This window comes from Gymnogyps californianus, chromosome 5, assembly GCF_018139145.2.
Source record: "Gymnogyps californianus isolate 813 chromosome 5, ASM1813914v2, whole genome shotgun sequence".
NCBI lineage: Eukaryota > Metazoa > Chordata > Aves > Accipitriformes > Cathartidae > Gymnogyps > Gymnogyps californianus.
Genome location: NC_059475.1, coordinates 27,582,009 through 27,608,791, shown reverse-complemented (window position 1 = coordinate 27,608,791; position 26,783 = coordinate 27,582,009). Strand labels below are relative to the sequence as shown.

The 26,783-nt window shown below is 44.0% G+C and overlaps 1 protein-coding gene across 6 annotated transcripts; it reads left to right on the top strand.

The window, feature by feature from the left end:
- The first annotated feature begins 653 nt into the window (after window positions 1-653).
- On the top strand, window positions 654-24,830 carry ATG13 (autophagy related 13). 6 transcript variants are annotated; one of them, XM_050897045.1, is made up of 18 exons: window positions 654-735; window positions 6,595-6,676; window positions 7,514-7,594; window positions 8,249-8,368; window positions 8,812-8,858; window positions 9,436-9,576; window positions 10,650-10,690; window positions 11,228-11,324; window positions 11,674-11,772; window positions 12,319-12,409; window positions 14,826-14,924; window positions 16,045-16,155; window positions 17,244-17,377; window positions 18,588-18,705; window positions 19,418-19,495; window positions 19,802-19,918; window positions 20,381-20,509; window positions 21,744-24,830. In XM_050897045.1, the coding sequence occupies exons 2-18, from the start codon at window positions 6,608-6,610 to the stop codon at window positions 21,819-21,821; spliced, it is 1,650 nt and encodes a 549-aa protein (XP_050753002.1). In that variant the 5' UTR covers window positions 654-735; window positions 6,595-6,607; the 3' UTR covers window positions 21,822-24,830. The 6 variants fall into 6 exon arrangements, with proteins under 6 accessions (XP_050753002.1, XP_050752997.1, XP_050752999.1 ...); XM_050897040.1 differs by lacking the exons at window positions 654-735; window positions 14,826-14,924 and adding an exon at window positions 891-971; XM_050897042.1 differs by lacking the exons at window positions 654-735; window positions 11,674-11,772; window positions 14,826-14,924 and adding an exon at window positions 891-971.
- The last annotated feature ends 1,953 nt before the right edge of the window (window positions 24,831-26,783 follow it).

Here is a 26,783-nt window from a genome sequence, read left to right as displayed (position 1 = left end):
CGACCCGGCCACGTTCAGACCCGGAATGGCAGAGACACGAACCGCCGGTAGCCGTGTGTGTCCCCCTGCCCCGCCGCCGTCAGGCGGGTGAAACAGGCCCGGCGGGCCCTGCCCTTGCCGGACAACCCTGCGCGCCGAGGGGCAGCGGAACGACCCCACTGGCAGCGCCCAGCTCCCCGCCCCCGCCAGGCGCCGACCCGGCCCTTACCGGCCTGCGGCCGCTTCCAGGCGGCCCCCCGCCCCCGAGGAGCCTGCCGCCGCCGCCGCGCTGCCCGCCGGCCCGGCCCCCGGAGCGGGCGGCGCCGTTACCGCCACCCCGCCGAGGCCCCCACGTTCGCTGCGGCAGATTCACCACAGCAAGGGGCTTCCGGCGGGAGCGGCGGCGGGCGCTGCCCCTCTTGTCTCGGCCCCGGCTACCTCCCCTGCCGGCCCGCCGGCCCGGTGTGGCGCGGGTGGGCGGGGAGCGGCGGCGGCGGCTCCGTGTGGAAAGTGCCGCCGCGGACACCCAGGCACCTCCCTCCCTCCCTCCCTCCCCCTGCCCGCCCGTAGCGGATGAAAACAAACAGCGGCGGCGATGGCGGCGGCGCGGCGCAGGCCGCGGCTCTGAGGGCAGCGGCAGGCCGACCCCCGCCGCCGGCCCCGCACCCCCACAGGCGCTGACACCCGCGGCGAGCCGCCGCGGAGCCGACCGGCTGCGAGACCCCCGCCGGCCCGGGCGCCGGGGCCCCGGACCAAGTAGGAGGTGGAGGAGGAGGGGCGCTGGCCGGAGCCCTAGGGCGGCCGCGGGGCCCCTGGGGCTTGGAGGCGCCGGTAGCGGGCCCGGGGCCGCGGGGATCCCTCCCCGTGCCCGGGCGGGGCGCTGAGGAGACGCCGGGGCACGGCGGGGGAGCGGGGCGGCGGGCCCCCCTCGGGCAGCCGGGCCTCCGCGCGGGATGAGCCGCCGCGCTGCCAGCACTGCCGCCCCCGCGCAGGTACCGGGGCCGGGCCGGGCCGAGGGTCCCGGGGCCGGGGAGGGCCTCGCAGGGGGTGGGAGCTCCGGGAGCCTGCGGGCGGTTCTTCGAGGGGAGGGGATCGGGACGTGGGGCTTAAGCCTTCGGCTGCGGCTTCGTGTCTCCGTTTTACTTTCGCTTCGCTGCTCGCTGAAGTCAGGGTTTGGTGCAGCCGTGTCGGGGCGCGGCGGCTGGGCTTTGTTTTCCTAACGGCTGGTGACTGCCAGTGGGACTGGGAAGGATGTGGCCCGCCGAAATCTCTCCAAGTGGTGTCTTGTAAAATCAAAATGTTTCAGAGCCTGTTAGAAATCCTAGAACTTCAGACCCCACGGTCCATTGTATGGTTTTGCTGTAACATGTGAGTTTGCTGTCTGTTAGGAAAGATGAGGGGTTTACAATTGATCGCATCTTTCGTTCCTGTTAGAGCTGTGGCTCTTAGGGCACCACCAGAGTCATTCCCGTGGATTCGGTGGGAGCAGAGACACCTTCCATGTCAGTGAACAGGTAGAAAAGGGAGACTTTGGACTAAGCCTACAAACTGCCTACTTAAAAATCTCAAAAGTGGTGTGACTAGGCACATTGTAAGGGGGAAAAACATGGTAAATTACTGCCTTAGCTGAAAATTAGTTGGCTATGCAAATGAAGTTTAGAGCATCTCCAGATTATTGCAGGAGTGGCCTGACTTGGTGGAACCCTCCTTCTTGTGGCAAGAAATAAGTCATTCAGATGAGCCAGGCTGTGTTTAGATGTCCGGAAGGATCATACAGGATCACCTTATTTTGCTTAAATGGTATTGTATAATCTCAACTTTTCTGAACATGTATTCACACAAAAGTTGAGACGTGGTGATTATATTGGTGGTTGTAGTACAGGGTATGTAGAAGCAGATTCTGGTTGAGTCTGTATACTTTGGCCTGACAAACAAAATGAGAGGATGGACCTTTGGACTGACACCATTTTTAGACCTTAGGAAAGTACACAATGTAACTGCCGGTCAACAGGAATTACTTAATTTTGTTTTTAAGCCAGTGGAGCTGGCAGTGCTGGCTTTAGTAAGATATTTCCTAAGCTGGGAAGTCATTTATCGGTTATGAAGTAAATCTGTTCCCTGATCAGCAGGAAAAATTGCCTCTTTATCAGTCAAAACTTAACCATATAGTGAACTACAGAGCCTTTGATTTCATCAGAATATTTATATTATGTGAAACAGTTTTTCTGCTAGAAGCTACTCTAGTCTTCTCTTTAAAATATCCATAAACTTTAAAGAATGAGAGTGGCACACCTTAAAATTTAGAACTGTTTCCTCCCTCTCCCTCTCCCCAGGTTTCTGACTAACCTACTAAGAAGGCAAAATGGAGATTAATTTTAAGTAATTGTAGGATACTGGAGTTTGACTTGTAGGCCCAGCCTTGAAACAGAGTGCTGTCTTTATGGACGTCTTTTTATAGTTGCTTATTAATGTGCTCAAAATACCTGCTTGCAGTGAAGCTTCTTAGTCATTGAAGAGGATGTTCTAGGAAAGCTTTCTTGGCAGTCAAGCCTATTTATCAAAGGCACTCTATTGAAAGCTTCAAAAACTTCCATGTGCTTCTTGTTTACCTGCATGATTCAACGAGGCTTTTCTGGAGCTTCACACAGGACATCCTCAGAGATTGGATTTGGGTCCTGTATTAACAAAGAAGTTCTGGAAGAGTGGTAGGGACAAGAAGCCCGGTCTGGGGGGCGCAGGCAGGTAACCGGGAACATACAGCTGGGATGAGAGCTGTCCACAGCCCTCTCCTTACAATGACAGCCCTTCTTGCTTCTTCCGTCTGGTCTTTTTAATTTCACTCTGGGATGGGAACCATGAGTAATTATTTTGCATTGGTAAATATCTGTTTGAAAGGAAAGCACGATGACTTTAAGTTGTAGCAGCCATAGCTCAGAGTGAAATCTCAGAGGAGGGAGGTGATGGAAGCAGCCTGTATATACTTTCCCCAGCAGCAATAGTCATGCCTGATATGTGTCAGGTGCTTCGGCTCCTTTCACATTTATGTCCGTCAGTGTCAAACAGACATACACACTAAATTCCCAGGTATGAAACATATACTGTAATGCAAGTATTCACAGGTGTTACTGTGCACCAGTTGTGTGCCCGGGTTACAGGTATCTGCAGGCAGCGGGGCTGCTGCTGTCGGACTGGAGCATGGCATGCTGGTAGCTGTAGTTTCTCTGGGCTGTACCAAGGCATGAAGGGGAGGGCTCTTGCAGTTCGTTGCATCATGCAAATAGGGTGCCATCAGCTTACGCTGATGTGTCCTTCTCCTTGGAGAAGGAGAGTATAAATACCAGTAGAGTGTATAAGGCACAATGCTTAGATGTTAGACTGTTGGATAAGCCTAGTATTCTTCTCTGCCTCATAACCTTGTGAGAAAGAATAAGGCTTTAGTCAAAAGAGCCACACGTGGCAGTTCTCCTTTGAACATCTGCCTCTGACGTTTCTGTTTAGAGGAAAGTGGAGACAAAGGCATGCAAATAAAGGCAATTGCATGAAAATGGATGTTGCGGGAAGAGGGAGACAAAGCAAAAAGCCGTGTGGCCAAGATGCTTGTTTTTACCTGTGAACAGCCTATGTGTAAGGCTAAAGCAGTGAGGTATCAGTTTATTTAAGGGATTACTTGGTTGAGGGGGAATCAGTCATCTGTGGGTTTCTAACCTAGACCAAAGGTTATTTCCTTCTAGTTGTTATTCAGTGTAAAATTAGACAGCGTCTTCCTTGAGCTAAGCATATGCGCAGATACTGGCACTTCACAAGGAGCCATGCTGGCATTGCAACCTACAGTACCTGAGAAGTTGAATGAGTTTGGTGAAACTAAGTTTAAAGAATTTCCTTCCTGTTCAGGTCAGCTGGTGTCAGCTAACCTGAGGGTACTGAGGCATTTTTGTAAATAAAATGTTTGCTGTAAGTCTAGGCCCATATTGACTCTTATCAAGAATTATTCTAAAGGGGAACACTGTCCTAAGCTTTAGCAGATCTCAGGTAATCACCAGAGGCCCTCCTGAAAAAATGAGGAGATGGTGGTCGTGAGATGACAGCCTTTAGACATGTCAGGAGCTGAGTTCCAAGGTCCCAGTTTCCCCCTGAAATTACAGATTCGTGACAGGAAGCCTTGCCTGATACTTTCTGCTCTACTTTAGGCTCTGGTGAGTCAACTGTTGCTGGCATTTGGAGCTTGAGAGGTAAGAGTATGAATCTCCAAATGTTTCATGAATGTTACAGGTAGTTTGAGATCTTGCAGGAAGAATCCCAATTCTGCTGCAGCAGGGCAGAACCGTGAAGCTCTCATTCTTTGAACCCTGAATCTAAGACATGGCTCTGGTGGCTGTTTCTCTCCTCTCTAGAGATATTTGGGTATGTAGTCATTAGAACTAATTCCTATGCTGCACAGAGAACCATGCTGATGATCTGCTTTGTTTCCTTTCCTAACAGACCAGTGAGCCTAACACCTTCCATTAGTTCCCGAATGTCTTGCAATAGTCGATAACAGAATTCTTGCCCAGCCCCATAAGGCAAATGTAGGTGCTTTCTTTGACAGCTCTCCTACAACATCAGGATATATACTTCCTTGCACCTTTCTCCAGGGGTCGCATAGAAATGCCCTCTCACTTCTTTTCACATTAAAAGCTAATTTGATTTCTTTTGGTATTTAAATGTCAGCATTCTCTTTGCTGAGAAAAAGATGTATTTTTTTAATGCAGTATTTTATTGCCCATATCAGACAGGTTTTGTTGTAGATCTCGGGGTCCCCTCAGCCCTTACAGTGCTTTACTTACTTAAGTCAAAAGAATAATAACAGGTCATTCTTGCGTATTTTTTTGTAGTGGGAAGTGTCTATTCTAAAAGCTAATTTTTTTTTTAAGTTAGTGTGCTGCATCAGTTAAACATCTAGTGCTGTAAGTGCTGACTTCCTTTTGCATTCCCCCCACAGTAGAAAAGATCTGTAATCTCTGTCTAGTGGAGGTCAAGTCAGGGAAAGAAAGTATAATACTTTTGATGAGGAGGTTAAAATATCCAAAGGATAATTTGATAATGCATCTAATGTTGATTCGCTTGTGTTGTTAGTTCTCAAATTAAATTATAATTTGTAATGAGAATAGTACAGCGCTAGGAGATGCAGTATGAATGTAGCCTAGGAACTTTCAGCCATATTAGATGTCCAGCTTTCTTTTTATCAAGTCATTCAGAAAGCAGCACTCTTCTCTATAAAATGCTCTGTAAATTGCAGTACTCTCATCTAGCAGCCCTTCTTGGATGATGCTCCTAAAGCATTACTTAAAATAAGCATTTACTGCTATTAAGTGAGATATTTTAAATAGAAGTTCTGGATGTGCGTAGTCATTAAAGATTATATGATATTTTCTGTGTGAACAGGGCTATGAGCCCCTTTGTCCTGCTAAGCTTTAATTTGTATGAATAGCGTACCTTGCTGCAAGTTCAGTCTTTGCTTAAAGACTGACCACTGAGTAGAGTAACCTTGTGCATGGCAGCTGCTCGTGCTCACTGACCTTAGACCGCCAACGTTTCTGTGATGAGCAGCACGTTCCATAAATACATGATGTTTGACAAGCTGCTTCAGGCTGATTAGCTGTCTCAAAACAAAAACAGCAACAGGAAGTAAGAGTGAATTAATGCTTTGAAGGCTTATGAGCAAAAAGTACAATTAATGCTGCTAATTAAAGCATTCCTCCCCATGGTCTCTATATGATTATTAACTTACACATGAAGAAACTGAGAGACAGAAAAATTGTGATTTATCCCAGGCCATGTGACATGATGGTGGCAGAAATCTGAGTAGTGCCTTGGCCTGCCTCACTTCAGGCGCTGTGCAAGTTCATTGTATTGCTAGAAACAATCGTGTTTTGAAAAACAAGGCAGTGTGAATGTGGGAGCTAAGTATTTGTTGACAGAGCTTTCAAGAGAAGTGAACAGATAATTTGGTCTACCCCTTGGCAAAAATGTTGGTTGTAGGTAAATTTGTAGCTGTACAGGTTTACTGCAAGTACTATTTGTTGGAAGTAAAGAAGCAGTGTAGCCCGTTCCAGCAATGGTTTATTATATAGATTTCATATCTGCTGAAATACCACTGGAATACTGGTTTTAGAATTTCAGGCTCAAGAAAACAAGTTGGCTTGGCTTTGATCAGTGCTGATAACTGAAGATATATTATTTCTGAAGCAGAGACTGCCGTGTCTGATGGATAGCTTGGTATAGAATCCAGTCAGTGTGGTGTTGAGGTGTTTTGGGGTTTTTTGGGTTTGTTTTTGTTTGTTTTTTTTTTAATTAAGCTAGCAAAATTGGAGAACTTGTACCCAGTTTTAATTGTGAGCCCCCTTTGTTGTTTCTTTTCTAGTATCTTTTGCACTGACCAGATAAACTATTCATGCGCGTTTATCTCTCACATTGACCCCCCAAAGTTCTTAGCATGTTAGGATTTTGACAGGCAGAGGCCTTTGGTGCTTATAATTTCTTTTCAGGTAGTCTCTAATGGCAAAATATTTCAAAATCTTGAAATCAAAACAGAAAGCTGAAGGAAGACTTCATTCCCACGCCTGTGCTATATTTCAGATTGCCATATGCAATGGACACTGATCTCAGTTCCCAGGACAGGAAGGACCTGGACAAGTTCATCAAATTTTTTGCTTTAAAGGTAACTTTTTCTTCTGTGGTAAAATGCCTCTTCTTTCTTGTTTAAGAAAAGCCATACTTGCTGTGGCTAGAGTAACAAGGTTGGGGTTTGTGGGTTTTTTTTTGTTTTGCTAAAGACCAAAGCAAAAAAAGCTGATGTCAAATTTAGGAGATTCCTGAGAATAACTAGAAAAACACCTTTTCCCCTTTTTTCTACCTTCAAATCCTCTTCCTTCCCCCAGAAATGTCCTGCTGTAGAATCAGTTATAGGTACTTCACACCTCTGTCAGCTTTGGGCTCCTATCAACACATCTAACCATCCAGCTGCTAGGTAGTATCTTCTGTTAGACTCCACTCTTTCTTTTCAGCCTAGCTAAATTTTTATATTGCATCCAAAAGCAATAATACCAGAATGTTCTTTTGAATTATGTTCATATGTAATTACAAAATTTGGCCTCTCTTGGTACATAGATGCAAGTAGATACTCTGACAATGGCTATGTTATAAATGTACAGATTCAGTTGACTTTCATTTAGGTGTCCAGGTTCAGGATATAGTTGTAAATTTTGTTTCAGTATTACTGAAAACTGCAACTCCTGATAGCAAAATTGACTTAGTCACTTCATGTTATTGCAGAGAAAGGTCAGCTTAAAATTATTTTCTGCCTGAAATACATTTGCCTGTTACATATAATAATTTAAATTTATTAGACCTGAAGATTAGCATAGCAAACTCGACTTCTCTACATCCTGGTCAGCCTTTTCATTTTTTTTACGTGGACTTCGTCTGCCTCAGGTTCTGAACTGAGGGCTCTCCTGAGCTCAAAACATGAGTGTGTATCTTCTCCTTTCTATTCCAGACGGTACAAGTAATTGTCCAGGCCCGACTTGGAGAGAAAATCTGTACCCGATCATCATCCTCCCCAACAGGCTCTGACTGGGTAAAGTCATGTTTTTTAAAGCAACTCCATAACTGTTGGGGTTTGTTTGTGTGTGTGTGTGTGTTGAGAACACAAGGTGGTAGTTACAGTCTTGTGCGGATTATAACAACTATCCATAGAATAACTACTATATTCAATTATGTTCATTGGTGATGTTTTTGGGGTTTTTTTTCTTGTTATTGTTGTTCACATGCAACATGTCACTCTGGGCTCTAAAGGGCTGATTAGAGGAGAGCTAAATGATACCTCTCAGCAACTCCTGCCAGCGAAGGCGCATTTCCAAGATCTGCTGGGGGTGGGGTGATGAGTTCTTTTCTGCCAGAAGTTTGCAACTCTGCAGTTCAGGACTTTGTAGTAATGGGCTTTATTAAAACTGAAGAGACTCAAATACTGTGTGGGTGAAGATAGGACTCAAGTGAGGAAAAAGGAACGTGATTTTTATGGCAGGATCAAGAAAAACATTTGAATTAGCAGCCAAGGAAATGTTTGCAAATATGAAAAGCCTGAGCCCATCTGGAAATTTTCTGTTTCATAAATATTTCAGTGGACACTGACCTAGTATGTTATATATGGGTCTATGAGTCTGTCTGCAGTGTACCATTAGGCAGTTTTTCAAAGAAATAAAAAAATTGAATCATCTCTTTCATTCTGCAGTTCAATTTGGCAATCAAAGATATACCAGAGGTTACTCATGAAGCAAAGAAAGCCCTGGCAGGACAACTACCTGCTGTTGGACGGTCTATGTGTGTGGAGATTTCTCTCAAAACCTCAGAGGTGAGAACTGAGTCAAAATAGATGCCATTTTTTTTTACTTGAATCTAAGGTCACCTACCAGAGCTCCTGGCCTTTAGTCCAAGACAATGTGAAAATATCTTCATTTATGAAGTTAGGTAGTATGCTAATGAAAAGAAATGTTTTGTTTAACAGAAGCAATTCACTGCAAATATCTGAGGCCAAACACACAAATGATAGAGTAGCAAAATCTAGCATCTTAGACCATGAAGAAGCTTAGCCATTCTGAGGAAGGTATTCCCTCAGGTGATCTAATTGTGCAGTGAGACTTCCAGTGCACCTTTTTCTATTGTTGCATTTCAAGAAAGTGGGAGCCAGGAGAAACATCTTCATTGAGAGGTGTGGCTGTTGCTGATCACTAATGAGATGTGAAAAGGTTTATGTTCTGAAATGAGTCTTTGTTTGCCATCCGTTCTCTGATCCAGGGGGACTCCATGGAGCTGGAAATTTGGTGTCTAGAAATGAATGAAAAGTAAGTGCATTCTTCACACTTTCTTTGTGTGTGTGTGGTTTTTAGCTGATGAAATGAGGAAGCATGCTCAATCCATGGTGATGAATGAGCCCATATTGGCTGTGTGGCCTGGGTCCATTCAGAGGGAAGTCCCCTCTTTGTCTAGTGCAGTAGTCAAACTGTTTAATATTGGTATCAGGAAAATAAACGAGTAATTTTATTCCTTCTTCATTCTTCCATTACAACTAGTATGCTTCCCAGATACAAGAATTCATGTACTCAGTAATGACAAATGTTTTTAATACTGAAAAGATGTTTCTGTCTAGTAGAAGGCTGCATGGCATTTTTCAGCAATTACTTCTACAACAGGTGACTAGATTGAAGTGGGACTCTTAGCTGGTTGGTCAATAACAGGTAGCCACACCAAGGCTTTATTTTATCATTTTGGCAATAAAACTGACATTAAACAAATGGCCTGGACTCATTTTGATTTTAAAAAAAAAAAAAAAAAACCAAACCAAAAACCAACAACAAACAAACAAAACCAAAAAACTTAGTTGGGAACAAAAGACTTATTTTTTTCCTTTGTGTTCTATAGGTGTGACAAAGAAATCAAAGTTTCATACACTGTATACAACAGGCTGTCTCTACTGCTGAAGTCTTTGCTTGCTATAACCAGGGTAACTCCAGCCTACAGACTCTCAAGGAAACAAGGCCATGAATATGTAATATTGTACAGGTAAAGCAGAATATGAAATTCCCCATTTGAAATATGAACAGCAGAGACTCTAGACTTGCACAGTGCAGCTGCAAATGTGGTAAAAAGGGATGAGTGATAATAAATTCAAATTATTTGGATTTAAATACTACTGATCAGTGACAGAAGAGAACTTTGGGCTACATATCACCTTATAGCCTCCATCTGAGCCACTGAAAGGAAAACTAAGCACAGGCTGTGAAGTATTGGTGTTTGCCTACCATGTTGAAAGAGTACAAAAACCCTACGTGCAAGCACTGGTTAAATTGCTTATTAGCATCCAGTTGTTCAGTGTCTGGCCTGTATTTGATAAATGCCTGTCTACCTTGCACATAACTGCAATGCATACTTTTGCAGTATAGATTCAGACTCTCCTGCTATTCCATTTTAAAGATGCATCCTCAGCTCCACTTCCGGTAGGTCTTGCAGTTTACTCATCCAAATACTGAGTTGAACTCTCATTAGCGTGTGAGTTCTGACTGGCTTGTGGTTCATGGTTATCACCTTCCGGTCTTTGTTTCTGGCTTTGAGAAAAATCTTTGACATGTTTGCATAGCTAATTTAGATGATTCTAAATCTCAGGTTTGTTATCATTTGCACAGCTGAGAACTTAAAAAGAAATCCCAGCAATTTCTTCATTTTTGCCTCCATTGCTGGTTTGGCATATACCTAAGAGCAGGTCTCTTTACAGCACAGTTAATCTTCTATGTTGTGTGATGAGTATCAGCTTTTAGACTCAGAGCTGTCCGTGAAGTTTATATCACTTCACATTTTTGCTCTGAACTGTAAACTTGCCACAGAGGCTTAAAAAACTTAAAGAGAAATTTCTGATTAGACTACTGTTTTCTCTTCCTTTTTCTTTTTACATGACGTGTCTTCCTCTGAAGTAGCTGGAAGGTTTTTTTTAGATGGGCATTCTAGCCACTTTTGTTTTTTTTCTAAAGAGGAAAACTAGTTCCAGCCTTTCAACTCATACAATTAAATAAGGAATAAGGATATGTATAGCATTATGTCCCCAACGGACCTAATACCTTTTCTTTTTCCTTTTCCTGCAGGATATATTTTGGTGAAGTGCAACTGAGTGGCTTGGGAGAAGGTATGATTAGGCAACACACACAAACTAGAGCAGAACTGTTTTCCACACTGGCTAGCCATTTATTACTGTTCCTAAGTGCCATAAGGAAAACTACGTCTGAGGTTTACATATGCTTTTTATCTGGATCTGCCAGTGAAGGGTCATGTCATAAGGTGACAGGTATAATGGTGGTACTTGGACAAAATCTAGGGTAATTGCCATTTTGACTCTAGTGATCCAGAACTGAAATAAGAATATGGAAGTATGTTGATAAGGGGCAGGACTGGTAAAGGAGGTCGTGATCTACGCAGGAAAAAGAAGCACTTCAGAGCAATGTTTTAGACCAAGATAGGAAGCAACATCAGAATTCTTGTAGATGGAGCCTACCAGCAAGGCAACCTAGTGCTGCTGTTTTGTCATGGGTTCTATGTGTGTCTTTGGAGTTCGATTGCAAGGGATAACGGAAACACTATAGAAATAAGATAATGTAATCTCAAAATAGAAAAGTATGGAACATAAATAATCAGTGAAGCTAATAATCATTCCTTAACCTTATAGGTTTCCAGTCAGTCCGTGTTGGGACAGTGGGTACCCCAGTGGGCACCATCACTTTGTCTTGTGCCTACAGAATCAACCTCGCTTTCATGTCAACCAGGTGAGAAAATGTGATCATGCCAGAAACTGTTTTACAATAATGTACTATTAAACCCCTCATATTATGAGCCCCTAAATCTTTCCCTTCTGCTTATCCTTTCCTGCTGAGATTCTCCTTCATGGAGAATACTCTCTCTCATGCTTAAGTCTTGCAGCAAGGGGAGTATTTGGGTAGCCCTGAGCCAGACTCTAGAACTCCAAATTGTTGATGCATGCTTGGAGCTGCAGGGCTGAATTGTAAAGATGCTCTGGTCCCATGAACAGACACAAGCGTTTTCTGTGAGGGCACCATGAACTGGGATGAGAACAGAGAGAAAAAGCCAATAACACCATTGCTTGTTGCCTTGCAGGCAGTTTGAGAGGACCCCTCCTATCATGGGGATTATCATTGATCACTTTGTGGACCGTCCCTATCCCAGCTCTTCACCCATGCATCCCTGCAATTACAGGTGAGGAAATACTGAGTTGAAGTCATGGGCCATGGTGAAGGCATCAATTATGCCCAAATACAGAGCCTTTTCCACTATTTGCTGACTGCATGGGAAGGGAGACTGGAGGATTAGTGTCAATCATATTGACATGGTTGAGCATATGAGGAAGGGTGACATTTTTCTCCTCACATCTAGAAGACTGAGTGCAGCAAGCCCCAGTATTTTCCCAAATGTCTTACAGAAGCACTTGGACACAAAGGATGTTTAACCTTGGCTGCCTTTGGGAATTTGAAAGTGTAACAGTTAATCCTGCTGTAGAACTATGTGTCCAGAGGCATGCATGTCCAGATATTTCCACTGGGGAAAGACCAGAGTTTAGTTTCTCTTTGTAGATGAGAGGTTTGTCCTCTCTAAAATGCATGTGAGAGCACTCAGATAATTCTCCTTTCAACTCCCCCCAAATACTCTCAACCTCCCTGCAGTGTTTGTCCCAGTGTGTTTTACTATTTGTTTGTTTTAAGGAATATTTCCAGTTAGAAAGCTTTTCTTTTCTTGCTGCTTTAGAGCTGGTGAGGACAATGGTGCAGTATACCCCTCAGTAGAAGATTCCCAAGAAGTGTGTACCACGTCTTTTTCCACCTCTCCTCCATCTCAGGTAAGAGGAACCAGGCTCTTTTTACTCCTAGATAGAACAATCAGTGTTAGGGTAGTGTGCATACTCCTATATCAACTACTGTGCAAACAGGCAGCCTCCTGCTGCTAATTAAAATTTAATGTGTGAGTTATTTATATCATTACACTCTGAGTAAAACCTAGTTAGATACTGATTTCAACAAAATGCTAGGGGACTAGAAAGACTGAATTACTGAGAAAGGTTAAACGAACCTACTCCTGTAGCTGGGCTGAGATGTGCTTGAAGAGGATAGCAGTGTACTTATACATTCACATACCAATACTGCAAGAAGGGGAATTCAAGAGATTGATGCCAGGCAGCGTAAGTAGAGGTAATAGACTGATATTGAGAAAGAAACACTGAAATATCAGGCAAATGCTTATAGCAGAGTCATATTTTCTGCATTGCAGAATGGAAAAGCAGGAAAAAGACAAAAGCTGTATTTGTTAGACCATCTAAAACCAGTTGGGGCAGCAGGAATAAGTATCAGCAAACAACTTGGGTCATAGTATTGAACTAGGGACTTAATACTCTGTAATTCCACCTACCCATGCGAATTTCATTTAAGTTTCAATTTTAAAATAAATAGATAATGGTTTCCTTCTGAATATCAAAAACGAGAAACTCCAATTCGTCCTTCTTTTACTGTCCTTATATATCTGACTCCACAATTCTGTACTTTGAAGACTTGGCCAGATTTGCCGTTGTCCTATAGCTTTAAATATTCAGGAATGTCCTGCCTTGTTATCCAGCCAAGCAGATGGCTCTACTGATTTTTAAAGACGATCTAAAGACTCTAAATCCCTTTTGCTGTTGATGTGAAACATAGAATGAAGTATAATTGGAATGCTGTTCCAAACTGAAAGAATTTGCTATGGGTCTTTCCACTGCTTCAGGGAAATTAGTATGACTGGTTTAGCAGAATGTATTCTACTGTATGAATGAGCTATAAATGAGCTTTTCTTAGGAAGCATTTTTGTGCCAAGTGGATTTTGGGTGACAGGGCATCAGGCAATGTTGAACTAATCAGCCAGCACTCATGGTAAGTCTGATGGAATAAAGCTTTTCTTATTCTGCGATACACAGCTCAGGAGATGAGTTTGTGGCCGAATTGTGTCCTGCCTTTTCACAAAACGGGTTAAATGCAAAAGGTTTCATAAGGAAATTTCCACTGGCTTGCTCGTGCCAGTGTTACTTAACAGTAATAGTGTATGTAAATACATTGAAGTTGACGTTTCCCCAGGGGACATGAAGCTTTGCTGTCACTGAGGGGAAAAGCTTTATGAAACCAGATGAACCTTGAGGATTCACATTAAGTAGGAGCCTACATTCTTGCTTTTCCTGTGGCTCATAGTTGCCATATGCTATGCGCTTATTTATAAAGCAACTGCCAGTCTTTGTTACCACAGTTAGAATTGTAAGGCTGTCTTGACAGAGTGGCCTCTAAAGTAAATTAGAAAGAGGAAAAAAAAAAAGTTAATTCTTCTCTAGCTTTCTATATACAACTTAATGTGTAGGAAAATACTGGGAACTGTGTGATTCTGTAGGCGAATTGTTCAAATCTCTGCCTGCCTTCCTAGTAGAAATGAGGCCTAACCTGCATGGTACAAGGGAATAGGTGTTACCTTCTCTCTGTGAGCTTGCGTAGCATGTCTGTGTGTATTGTGGAGTAGCCCAAAATTCAGGAAAAAGTCTGGCCGTGGGTAATACCCAGAAATGAAGCTTTGCTAAAACTGAAAACTGTTGGTAGGAGAATGACTGGGAGAAGGTATGGGGCTGAACCATGTTTGGATTGCCCTTTTTGCATTAGTACTCTCTGTGAGACAGTGTTTACTTCTGGAGCATCACTCCTGTTGACAGAGTTCTCTCTTCACATCAATGTGTTTGAACGGCACCTTAGTCTGGGTCCCCTTTATTCTAAGGGTGCAGCACAGACCTGCCAAGATATGATCCCTCAGAATGCTGGAAGATTAGGAGTATGTATTGAAATACATGTAACTTGTACATTCCGAAAAAAAATTACTGTTGGCTTTTTCTGGCATCCGCTCAGCCTTCTTCTTGCTAATTGGCTGGTACCAATTCTAATTAACTGTGGAACAGAGTCTCTGGCAGTTACTTTCTGTCAGTGTTCACTAGAGTCTAAAATATTACCTGTGTTGAGTGGTTCACTGAGATTGGAAAACGGTCAATTCTTTACAAAATGAATGTGCTTCTGGCAATACTGAGACTTCTGCTCTATGTGTAGGTGTGGCTGCTGCAGCCAAAACCTCTTCACTAGCATTCAGTTCATCCAGCTCTTCATAGTTCTTCTCTGAAGTCCTTCTCTCTCTTTCTCTCTCCCCCTCTCTCACTCTCTTTCTTTTCCTTGTTTCCTCTGTGTGTCTGTGTCTGTGCACAGTGTGTTTTTACTGTCACAAAGGCACATTTTCAGACCCCTCCTCCTGTGGTGACGGACACCTTGAAGGTCCCAGTGATGGGACTGGCCTTTTCACATCAAGTGAGTTGTCAATAGAATATCCTATACATGGCCAGATGTAGTTCTGGCATGACAGAACAAATACAGGAAAGTACAAATTTGACAATATGTGGAATGTTTGTTGTGCATGGGAAAGGCTGGTGAACCCAAAATGGGCCAGGCACGTTACTGAGACTGGCTGCTTAAATGCCTTTGTAGATGAAGGTCTCCCAAAGACAGGACAAGCACCCCTAAATAAACAACAGCTGTTGCAAGGACTGTTAGTGAAAGACACAAGTAGTAAGGCACAGTGCTGAGTGCTTTCTCGTAACACACCCAGCGTCCCTAGAACCTGCACAGTCATTAGTGCTCCATTCAGCTTAACTAGCCTCATGTGAATAAAAGTGCTGTTCATCATTCAGACCCCCGTAAATGATGTCAGCATTGGCGCTGCTGGAGTATCACACACAGAGTGCTGAAAGAAGTGTTCCTCTTTAGGTCAAGCAAGCTAAAACAGGAAAGTTTTATGTAATCCGACCAGCTAGATTTCTGCCTGGGGTGTGTAAGGAACTTCTCCTGGGTTTCACTGCTTCCAGCACTTCATTCCTAAAGCAATCTCACAAGGGTTAGCTTCCCAATTCTCTTTACCTAGCACATTTATGGGACTCTGTATTCTTTGGCTGAAGCTATCTGAACAGGCCTTGAAGATCAGCTGTTTTAATGTGCAATGGGAATGGGTTCAAATAGTTGATAATGCAGTTGCTTTGGGGAAAAAAATACTAAATATTAGCTCTTTAGTAAGTTGATGATGGCATTCATGCTTTTTCCAGTATGTGAAACAGGCCTGTAGAGCAGAGCTTCCCTGTGACTGGATGTCAGTCATACCTTGCACAGCCTCTTCCTGTGTGTGTAGGGAAGCAGTCTTGTTTTCTTGTCAAGGCCCAGACTTAGTCCCCTGCAATAAGAACTTTTTAAAGTAACCGTCATTATTGATTCCAATGAAAATCTAGCATCTTTCTGCCAGCCTGAAATGCTGTGCCGTGCCTCTGACTTTTCCTGTTCCTTCTTCAGTGACTGATGATTATTCAGACTGTGGGGCATTCCCCTTCCCCTTCCTCTCTCCTCTCCCTTTGCCCTTCTTGTTTTTTCTCTTCTTTCTTAGCTTTCCAGCTCTCGTCTTTCCTATCAGCCTGCTGCCCTGGGAGTTGGATCAGCTGACATGGGGTATCCTGTGGTCTTTGCTGGTGGCTTGAATGCTGCACACCCTCACCAGGTACTTGTAGAGGGTAGAACAAGCATGGCTGGTATTGGAACCATTTGTGTCACTTGTACATCTGAGAGAGGCCTTGAAACTAGTGCATGCATTGGTATCCTGTCTGTCAGGAATGAAAAGAATGTAAGGTAAATATAGAGAAAGCACAACTTGCACAGGAGCTGGGAATTGGCTCCTCAGCATCCCTCACTTTCCACATGACCCCTGCCCCAGTAAAAACTACGCCAAGAGAGCAGGCACCAGACCTGTTTGCCTGCACCAGCATGTCACTGATACCAAACTTTGGCTGTCTTACAGAGCTGCTGCTCCTGTAGCTGTCCAAGCACAGCACTGTAGCCTAGACATAGGATACACTGACAGTCCGTATCGGAATATTTGCATCCGTTCATTAGACAAATAAGCAAAGTTGACAGAAGTCTTTTTCTGCCCGTGATGTTGCTGCTACACCAGAGTTTTGCTGACACAGTGATGGTAGACTAGACTAGACTATTTCAGTTGGAAGGGACCTACAACAATCATCTAGTCCAACTGCCTGACCAATTCAGGGCTGACCAAAAGCTAAAGCATGTTATTAAGGGCATTGTCCAAATGCCTCTTAAACACTGACAGGCTGGGCGCATTGACCACCTCTCTAGGAAGCCTGTCGGTAAAGAAATGCTTCCTCATGTCCTGGTGCAGCTTTGAACCATTCCCACATGTCCTATCACTGCATACCAGGGAGAAGAGATCAGCACCTCTCTCTCCAGTTCCCCTCCTCAAGAAGCTGGAGCAATGAGGTCGTAGCAAGAGGATATGATTTTTATTTTTTTTTTCCCCTCCTGTCCTCGAAGCAGAAGACCTATGGCCAGAGAGCTCTGCAGTGTAAAACAGGCCTGAAGTGGAGTGGAGCAGGAAGGGAATAAAGAGGAGTTTGTATTGTGGTGATCACCTTCTACTTGACACCTCTCTCAGCCCCATGGGGGCTAGAGCCCAGTCATATGCCAAAACCCCCACAACTTAGTCCCAATATGATGGAATCTGCTCTGTATTGCACTGTGGTGTTGGCCTGATTTTGAGATCTCTAACTTGACTGTTCCCCTCCGTATCAGTTGATTGGTCCAGGCAAAGAGGGGGGAGTTCCCCCGATCCCTAGCCAGCCAGCACATGGCACTCAAGCTGACCAAGAGAGGATGTGCACCCCACTGGATGGAGTCCACTACTCAGCAGCTACTCCTTCTAGTAGGTAGGTTGGTTTTAGATGATCCACCACTTGTGCTAGCCCATTTATAATCCTGTTAAGATAAAACTTTCTGTTTTCCCCTTTTTATCTATTGTTTGTAGCATAACTACTGTCTTTCCACCCCCCAAAACAACTAGCAGCTTTCTCTGATGGGGCTTTTTCAGCCTCTCTCCAAACAATGATCTTGCCCATCTACTTAGACCTACTAGTCACTGTAACATCCTTGCAACTTCTGTTATGTCAACTTTATTATCAGTTTTGTCTTTTTAAAATCTCTCTACTGTTTTTGCTGATTGTAAAACAACAAGATGAAGTAAGTTCACAAGTGAGTCTTAAATTCTCCAGAGACTTAATGTGAATTGTTACCAAAACCAGTTGTAGTTACCGCATATCTGTTCACTATTTTATTAAGAAACTTTAGGCACAAAGTTACTTAAAAGGAAAGAATGCAAGCTCAAACTGTCCTAAATCACCCCCCTCTCAGCTAATTAAATACTTCTTTTTTTTTTGGTCACCATATTTATTTCCTGTGAAGTCTCTCTTGGGGTCACATAGTTCTGAGTCAAATATCTTAAGCAGAGGTTTTGCTATAAGGAGACCAAAAATCATAGTTGCACTAGAACTTTCCTGGGTATGTTATCTAAGTAGTCCTCTCTCCAGAAGACTCAACCATTTTTTTTGTTTTAAAGTTCTGAATACCTGTGGTAGGAAGAAAAACAGGTCATAGAAATAACTAATAGCCACGCAGTGAATCAATCATACTGGCAGTGGCTGTTGTGATGTATTAGACTGCTGCCTTTGTAACCTGAGGGACAGATACAATTCTGGTTCTTCCCCTCACCTCCTGACAGATCTGTGACTACTGTATTACTGAAAAAATAATAGTGATGAACAGGAATTGCTGTGAATGTGCACATTGTGAAGTTAAAAGTCCATTTCCAAAAAGAAAAGCCTGTTTCAGTTGGCAGCAACTTCTCATTCAACTAAATAGTTTTTGTCCAGCTTTAAACAAAAATCTCATTCCACAAGTGCCCCACTCCCCTTTTGTGCTCATGACTGAGGAAGAAAGTGTGGTTACAAGGACAGAGATTTCTGTTGCCCTTCTTCTAATACTAGGAGTAAACCCAGAAAAATGAAGGAGTCTTGTAAGGCATGTGATTTGTCTATATTGTTTGTGCCATGAGTCACTAATTAGTCTATTTTCCTCCCCCAGCGAGGACACAGAAACAGTATCAAACAGCAGCGACGGGAAGTGTGGCTCCCCACATGACCTTTTGGAGACCATCTTTATCCGGAAGGTGGGAGCTTTTGTCAACAAACCCATTAACCAGGTAACTAGCAGTAGATCTTCTCAGAGGGCACCATAATACCCTGCTTCTCCCATCTGTTCCTACACAGAGGAGCAAAAAGCACCCTAATGCCAGGGCAACGCTGGAGACTGAGAGCGCATATTCCTGCCTGCTGCATTTCCCTACCAGATCTTGTCATAGACTTGTTTTTCATAAAATCCTTTTGGGATGTGACAGCCATTGAATTTGCCCCACTTTGCCAACACCCAATTTGGTAAGGAAGACTTGATACTCCATTTGGGTTTCACAACCATCTGCCGCTACCACAGGTTTATAAACTGGGGAAGCTGGTAGCAAGCCTCCCTTCCTTGAAGGGACATGCAGTAGACCAGTTCATTACTAGTAAGCAAGCATTTAAGCTCAGCTAGGGCAGCTTAGAGATCTGCCCAGTTCCTAGGGCTGCTCTTCTAGGCCATGCATGAAGGAGAATTGCTTGAATTTGTAGCAGTTCGTTAATCCTTGCCTATATATAGATGTATATAAGCAATCCCACCTCAGGGTGTGTATCTGCATTAGGTCAGCTGAGTACAATCTCTCTATTTTATGCCTTTTAAATGAGGTTGTCAGCCTCGTGCCTAACTGCTGACGTGATCTTGGGCAATTTTTAGCAGGCGTGACAAAGACTTTCAGTATCCTTTTCTGTGCTGGGTAAGCAGAGCATCTTAGTGAAATTCTGTTTGCTGAATCTCCTCAGGTGACCATGGCCAACTTAGACATTCCTTTTGCCATGTTTGCTCCCAAGAACGTTGAGCTGGAAGATAACGACCCCATGGTAAGCCTCTTCCAGAGGTATAATATGTGCCTTCTCAGCATCACCTGTGCAACATCCATGCTATTCCCTACCTTGAATACACTTTGGTTTTTGAGCAAAGAACTAGTTATTCAGATTTGTTTGGTTTCAAGAAGTCTCCCGTGTTGAGTCTTGGGCTCTCTAGACATGCAGATAACAGTATGTGTTTGCTGCCCCTGCTGTAGCATGTGTCTATTGTCCAACCTCCTAACTGCCCCCACACTGTCAAAATACACAGACAGATGTGATCATAAGATCACTGCTCACCATCTTTGCTTTCTTGGGCAGGTTAATCCTCCTGACTCCCCAGAAACTGAATCTCCTCTACAAGGCAGCTTACACTCGGAGGGCTCCAGTGGCAGCAGCACAGGGAACACCCATGATGACTTTGTTATGATTGACTTCGTAAGTGCCCTCACCAGTGCTCTCACGTAACACCTGCATCTTAGATGGGCTTCAGGTGCTGGTACAATGGCAAATGATAGAAGAGTAGTTTTCAATGGGGGTGGAAAAGACCCATGATTCATGGTTCCAAACTAGAGCTTGACGGTCCCAAAACTGCAGAGACACTGATACTCACAACCAACAGCTACAAATTAAATATTCTTTCAGTTCCCTACCAACACCTGGGCTTGGCATCCTCTCTCTAATGCCTAAAGGAGCCAGATTCCAAGGAAATGCTCTCTTGCAAGTGCTCGGCCAAGCACAGATCTTGGCTGTTCTTCAGTTATTTAATCTGCATTATTGCAGCAACAGTTGTAATGCCAAGATGTATACTGATAGCAGGTAATGACTTTACCTGAGATTATGGCAAAAGGGAAGCCAATGTCTCTGAATGGCAATTAACAGCAGTATCTTTGATTCTAGAAACCAGCATTTTCAAAAGATGACATTCTTCCAATGGACCTGGGGACATTTTACCGTGAGTTTCAGAACCCCCCTCAACTCAGCAGCCTTTCCATTGACATTGGAGCGCAGTCCATGGCAGAGGATTTGGTATGGAACCCTGAAATTTCTGTTTGTGGGAATCATACGTACTTTATAATGCTCTCCCTATTTCTAGTCTGAAATATGACTATTTCTAGTCAGATCTTCATAGAATAGTTTCGGTTGGAAGCGACCTTTAAAGGTCTTCTACTCCAACCCCCCTGCAATGAGCAGGGATGTCTTCAACTAGATCAAGTTGCTCAGAGCCCCGTCCAACTTGACCTTGAATGTTTCCAGGGATGGGGTATCTACCCCCTCTCTGGGCAACCTGTTCCAGTGTTTCACCACCTTCATCGTAAAAAATTTCTTCCTTATATCTAGTCTGAATCTACCCTCTTTTAGTTTAAAAGCAATACCCCTTTGTCCTATCACAACAGGCCCTACTAAGAAGTCTGTCCCCATCTTTCTTATAAGCCCCCTTTAAGTATTGAAAGGCCGCAATAAGGTCTCCCTGGAGCCTTCTGTTCTCCAGGCTGAACAACCCCAACTCTTTTGGCCTGTCCTCATAGGAGAGGTGTTCCATCCCTCTGATCATTTTTGTGGCCCTCCTCTGGACCCACTCCAACAGGTCCATGTCTTTCCTGTACTTCTCAGAAGAGAGACCCTGCCCCAAGGGGTCCCTCACTCATATGTTCCAGACAAATGCAAATTTGTTTGTGGCACACCTGACCCTCTGAAACTGCTGTGTTTATCTTCAAGCTGAAAGCTGCTGCCGCATGCTTGCTGTGGCTGTCATTGAAACCCCCAAAACTAATCCTACCTCTGGTGTGTCAAACTTAGCGGCAGACTAGGCCTGATCTTGCAGCCTGAGCAGAGGTGAAATCCTGGTGTGGCTAGTGAAAGTCATGCCTGGGTGAGTGCTGTATTGGGCTCGCAGGCATTATAACATACTGTGGGGAAAAATGAATACCAGAGGTTAAGAGCTGCAAGTGACTTAATGAAGGCAGTGACATGAGCAGGTTATTGTGCTGCAGCTGGTGGCGGGAATTGCACAAGGCGAGGCCCCAGTGCACCTACTGTTCCTGCAGAACAAACACACTCTGGGCAGAGTGCCCTTCTCAGGGTCACTTGCTGGATGCTGCCACAGGACTCCTGGTTTTGTGCACGTTGGAAGGGGAGCCCAGAGCAGCGGAGAGGGGTTGCATGACTCAGAAACAGGATTTTTACCTTAGAGTGCATGTTTAAAGCTTCCTTTTATCTGCTGTGAATGAGCCCTGATCTGCACCCTTCTTTACCCTTCCAGGACTCGTTACCAGAGAAGCTGGCAGTCCATGAGAAAAATGTCAAAGAGTTTGATGCCTTTGTGGAAACCTTGCAGTGAAGCTGTTTTCCAGTTTTGCTGCAGCAGTTCTTCCTCCTCAAGGCATCCTGGAGAATGATGTCAACAAATATCTCTGTCATCGCCCCTGCTCTGCCTTTTGTCTCACTTTGACTAGTTCCTTCCATCAAATGAGCTTTCTTCGATTGCTCTCTTCAACAGCAGGTACAGCTCGTCTGCTGATTTTCCTCAACTACACCACCACATAGTTCTGGACCGCTTTTCCTGCTCACAGTCAGTTTTGAATTTAAGACTTCAGTAGGGACACAGGAAGTCAAACTCCAATGTATGAAACTTATTTTCTCCTCAGTCTCTGTTCTGTGTGGAGGGGCTTTGTGAAAAGTTGCCATATGCTTCCTCCAAAGGTCCTATGGTGTAAGTTCCCTAGGTATAGCTTCTTGCTAATAGACTTTTTCCTACAGTCTCCGATCCTGTTAGAGCATAGAAAGCTTTGGCTCATTTCCAGGGTCTGTGAGTTCAGCAGATTCAACAGTTTTAAGTCCAGGACATCCATTCCGCAGAACGGGGCATTTCATCCTGACTTCAGTGTGAGTTCCTGGAGCCCAGGGAGAGACATCAGCTTTGGGACCTGTGTAATACAAGTTACCTTTGTGTTCCTGCTTCTAAGAAACTGGGTCTGTACACAGTCGTTTTGTGTGAGGCCTTCTGTTATGCTGGCTGATAAGCAGGAATGAAACTACAGAAGCGCTTTCCACATTTCCTTCCCGAGTGTACTGACACTTGGCCGTGCTGAGTTTACCAGTGTTGACTGTTGGCAAGCCTGCACGTAGCAGCTGTGATGATGCTGAATTCATAGTCTCTGCTTCTGAAATGTAACTAACTGTAAATACTAGGAATCCTATTTCTTTAGGGTTATGTAACCAGGAGTCTTAGTCCAAGATTCTTTCCTCTAACCCTTGCAAACCCTCCTGCTTTATGGTTAATAGATGATCTTAAGAATCAAGAAATATTTATTGCTTTTAAAGAAACCTATATTTAAAAGATGTTCTGTTTTCATGTAGTAGTGCGGGTCATTCTGCCCTGGATCACTGCAGACAGCAAGTGTGCCATGGAACCCTGGCCAGTGAGACTGGTCTCTCTTTGCAGGAAAATATCTAAGATATTTATTTTCTAAGACAGACTTGATTATTCTAATATAATACTCTGTTTTGGGGACTATGTGTCCATTACATCCAGTCAGGGCCCATTGATAGAATGAAATGCACACATCAGTGTAGTGGAGTGGCAGGGACTTGGTAAAAAGCTGTCTTCTGATAGGCATGGATGAATTTGCAGTGTTCTTCAGCCATTCAGAAGGCAGCTTCTTTAAAGAAGCACATTTTTGGGGAGCTTATGGTACTTTTTAATCAGCTGGCTTTTGATTAGCTGAAATTTTATTTTTGTAATGATCTGGCTATCAACAGTGTGACTGGCTGGCAGTGCTCTATGGTTGATTTGGCTGTTGCGTGTCTTTTGCCTGATGTAAGGACGGGAGGAGAAACAGTGACACTAAACAGAAACTTAGATAAGGTAGGTCTTCTTGTGGTTCTCTCCTCCTCCCATGTGTAACTAGAGTGAGCAACTGCAAGACCCTTTACTGTCCTAAACCACTTTTTTTTTCTTTTTTTCTCCAGAAGTGGGGTTGTGTTGCCTCAGTACTGAGGAACCATCTTAATTTCCTTAGAGTGGCTTAATTTCCTTAAGCTGCCACTTATAGTTAGTGCAATATGTGGCAGCTTCTTCAACTTAGCTGCTTTCTTAATTGAAAGAGATTGCTAGCAGCTGATGGGGGAACCCCACCTCCTCTCTAGAACACTATTTCTGTGCCACTGCTAGAGCAAGGAACCAAGTTCAGAATAGAGCTTATTGTAGGGTCAGAGCAACACAATGCTTCGAAGTTTACCAGCTTTTTTGTTGAGTGATGTGTTCGGTGGGAGGCCATGCGAGCTCTAAAACTCTAGGTAAGAGCTTTATTGAAGGAAAGCTACCCACCAGAACCTTTTTAGCTTATTCAGCTTTTCAGCAACCTCACACAGAAATTGCTTAGTCTTTGCAAAATAAGATGCACAAACATTTAAGAAAGCTTCCAAGATAAACAGCTCACAAGAGGGCTTAAGTTACATGGGCTTTAACAAATACTTGATCCCCGCAGCCAGAGCCACCTTGTTCTACAGGTGGAAAGGGTCGCAGAAGGGTGCAGGAACACAAGGAATTAATGAATCAGCTGGCTCTCACCTCTGCTCAGGAAGTTGGTCTCTGCCACCTTGTAGGAAGTGGCCCACAGACAGGTGGTTGCTGTCACCTTTCTCTTAAGGTACAGGCTGTGCTTGGGAAGGTGATACATACGATCTGGGCTGCAAAGCAGCAGAGGTGGTTCACACTGTATTCACGGAGAATAGACTAGGTTGAACTTCATCTAGCCAGTGCTACTGCTGTCTTCTTCTCACACTGACAAGCTGTGGAGTTGGCAGAAAGCACGCCATTCTTGCTGATCCTGTCCAGAAGGTCCCCTGAGCCAAATACTTATGCTCATTTGTTGATGCAGTTCCTAACATGGCTACAGCTCCCACATCTCATAAGGCAAAACATCAGTGTGGCACATTTTTTTTCTACTTCAAAAGGCTGGAAATTTGCCTATATAAGCTGCTAGTGTTGAGCTGGATGGCCATAGCAATAAAGAGATTCTCTAGGGCTGAGTTATGTGCCTCTTTTCTGGACATTCCTCAGTTTCAACACGTAGTTGCTACATCTAGGCTCTGAGTTCCCTGACCACTGCACAAATGCTCTGCTTTAGGAAAGACCTAGCTGCTGCTGTGGCCTGCCACAGATTGTGTTATGAAGGCTGTTTATTTTAGCAGCTGTCTGCTCAATTCTATTTTAAGGACAGTATGTATGTAGCTGCTGATTTACAGATACTTTGGGTGAAGGTGAAGGCTCCTAAATTGTATTGTTTTGGAAACAGTCTTCAATGTACTTCAAGTATTCAAAGAATTTCCAATAAAACTTTTACGTAAGCAACACTGTGCTTTTCTCCATGTGTACTGACAGGTCTGGGGCAGTCCCAACCTCGCACTCTTTCTCCTCCAGGAAACGGGATAGTCAGAGCGCTGCCTGTCAGCGACTGCAGGATGGAGCAGGTTGCTGCTCCCAACAGAGAGGGTAAAACGCACTGGTGTGTTACAGTTGGAGTAGTCAGCAGGATCCTGGTGAGACCACCTTACTGGGAGAAGGATAGCAAGGAAGAGACAGAACAGGTGCCTGGCTGGTCCCAAATGCAGGCGTGGGGAACAGTCACACGGTGTTTGGCCCTGGTGACCTCCCCAGTGAGTTGGGAAACTGAATTATCTGGATGTCCTGCCCCAGCTGAAATACTAACTTGTCTCCAAAAGAAAGGGGTGGGAAAAGGGAAAAAAAACACCAGCAGAATTTGCATTGTACTGGGTTGCTACTACATGCTTGAGCATGGGAATGTTTTGATCTGATAGAAGAGTTGGAAGAGAAGACGTGGAAAGAACTAGTGTGGGTATCCCAGCAGCAAAAAATACTGGTGAAGGAGCATGCTGCTTGCAGCATGTAGTTCATGCCTGTCTGATAACCAAACTTAACAGCTGTATTGTAGTATTGCTTAAAGTTAAGCCTATATAACACACGATGCCATGTAAGGTGCTAATAATGTCTTTCCTTTAAAGGGAAGACAAGATGGTAAAAATCTTGTGTAAATATAACAACTGCTGATTTAAGCTGCAGTGTAAAGAGTGTCTGGTTATTATAAAGAAGAGACAGTGGATGAAATGGCAGGAATGGGAAAAAAAAAAAAAAGAAGAATGACTGCATATATTGGAAGCTTCTATGAAGGGAAATATTCCAGCTTGGGGAACAAGGGTAACTATTAAAAGCAATCTTATCTTCAGGAGGTAACATAGTAAACTGAGTATCCCATTGCAACCTTATAGATACTGATCTATCTATATTACATGCGTGTATATGTGTGTGTATTTGAGTATCGTTTCATGCACTTACAAAAGACACTGCACAGTGTGGGAGAGATGAACTGCTGGCCAACTCCCAGAAACTGTCCTGTGGGATCTGGGCCTTACTGAAGGCCCTGTAGTATCTGCCCTCTTCACCATGTCACCAGTAAGACAAGGAATTGGAAAAACCATCAGCAAATAAGTGAAGTAGTAAAGAGTCATAGAAGGATGATTAATCACCAAGGTCATGAACAATCAAATATCATCCAATTGTGAGCCTATTGTATGTATTTATAAAAAGAAAAGTGTTCTCAGAATAATGTCCTTAAGGCCACAGGGCAGCTACACATGGAAACACATACAGTTGCAATGGTGTTTACGCTGTGTTAAGTACTGTCCATGTGGTTGCACATAGCGTACGTCCTGCCGACTGCAGCACCCTGTCAGGGACGGACCCACCTGCTCCCGAGCTCCTCGCAGGCCAGAGCAGATGTTGCCACAGCACAGCCTCAGCAGCGGCAGGTCACTGTGACCAAGCCCAGAGATGGGACCAACTGCTGCACTCAAAGGAGGTTTGAGATATTGCTGTATAGTCAGCATATTAACCACACTGGCCCCATTCCAGGGGCCAACACAGTCCAAGGGGTGGAAAATCATAGACTATAGCCAAAAGCACCATCCACATGAAAAAGCCCCAGAGAAATAATAAGTAGTAAACCTCTCAACTCTAGAACTGAAGTACTGTCCAGTAAGTTACAGCAGGTAAATAAATTAATAAATCAGACTACAAGGACCATATGCAAAGTATTACCTGTGAACAGATGCCAAAAATACCTCCGCCTTCTGGTATATGGCTGACAGCTTGTCACAAGTCACGCTGAATAATGTCAACATGTGGAAGAATTGGCAACACTGGGAAGCCCTTAATTGGACGGCTTATCAGTAATAAAAACTGAAAAGCAGCACGCAGTTTTAGAAATGCAGGTGTTAACAT

Excerpts from the sequence above, each read along its gene's own strand:
- ATG13 (XM_050897045.1), top strand. The coding sequence starts at position 6,608 with ATGGACACTGATCTCAGTTCCCAGGACAGGAAGGACCTGGACAAGTTC. Across the intron at positions 7,595-8,248 it reads CCCCAACAGGCTCTGACTGG|TTCAATTTGGCAATCAAAGA; the intron begins GTAAAGTCATGT and ends TTCATTCTGCAG. Across the intron at positions 11,325-11,673 it reads CTCGCTTTCATGTCAACCAG|GCAGTTTGAGAGGACCCCTC; the intron begins GTGAGAAAATGT and ends GTTGCCTTGCAG.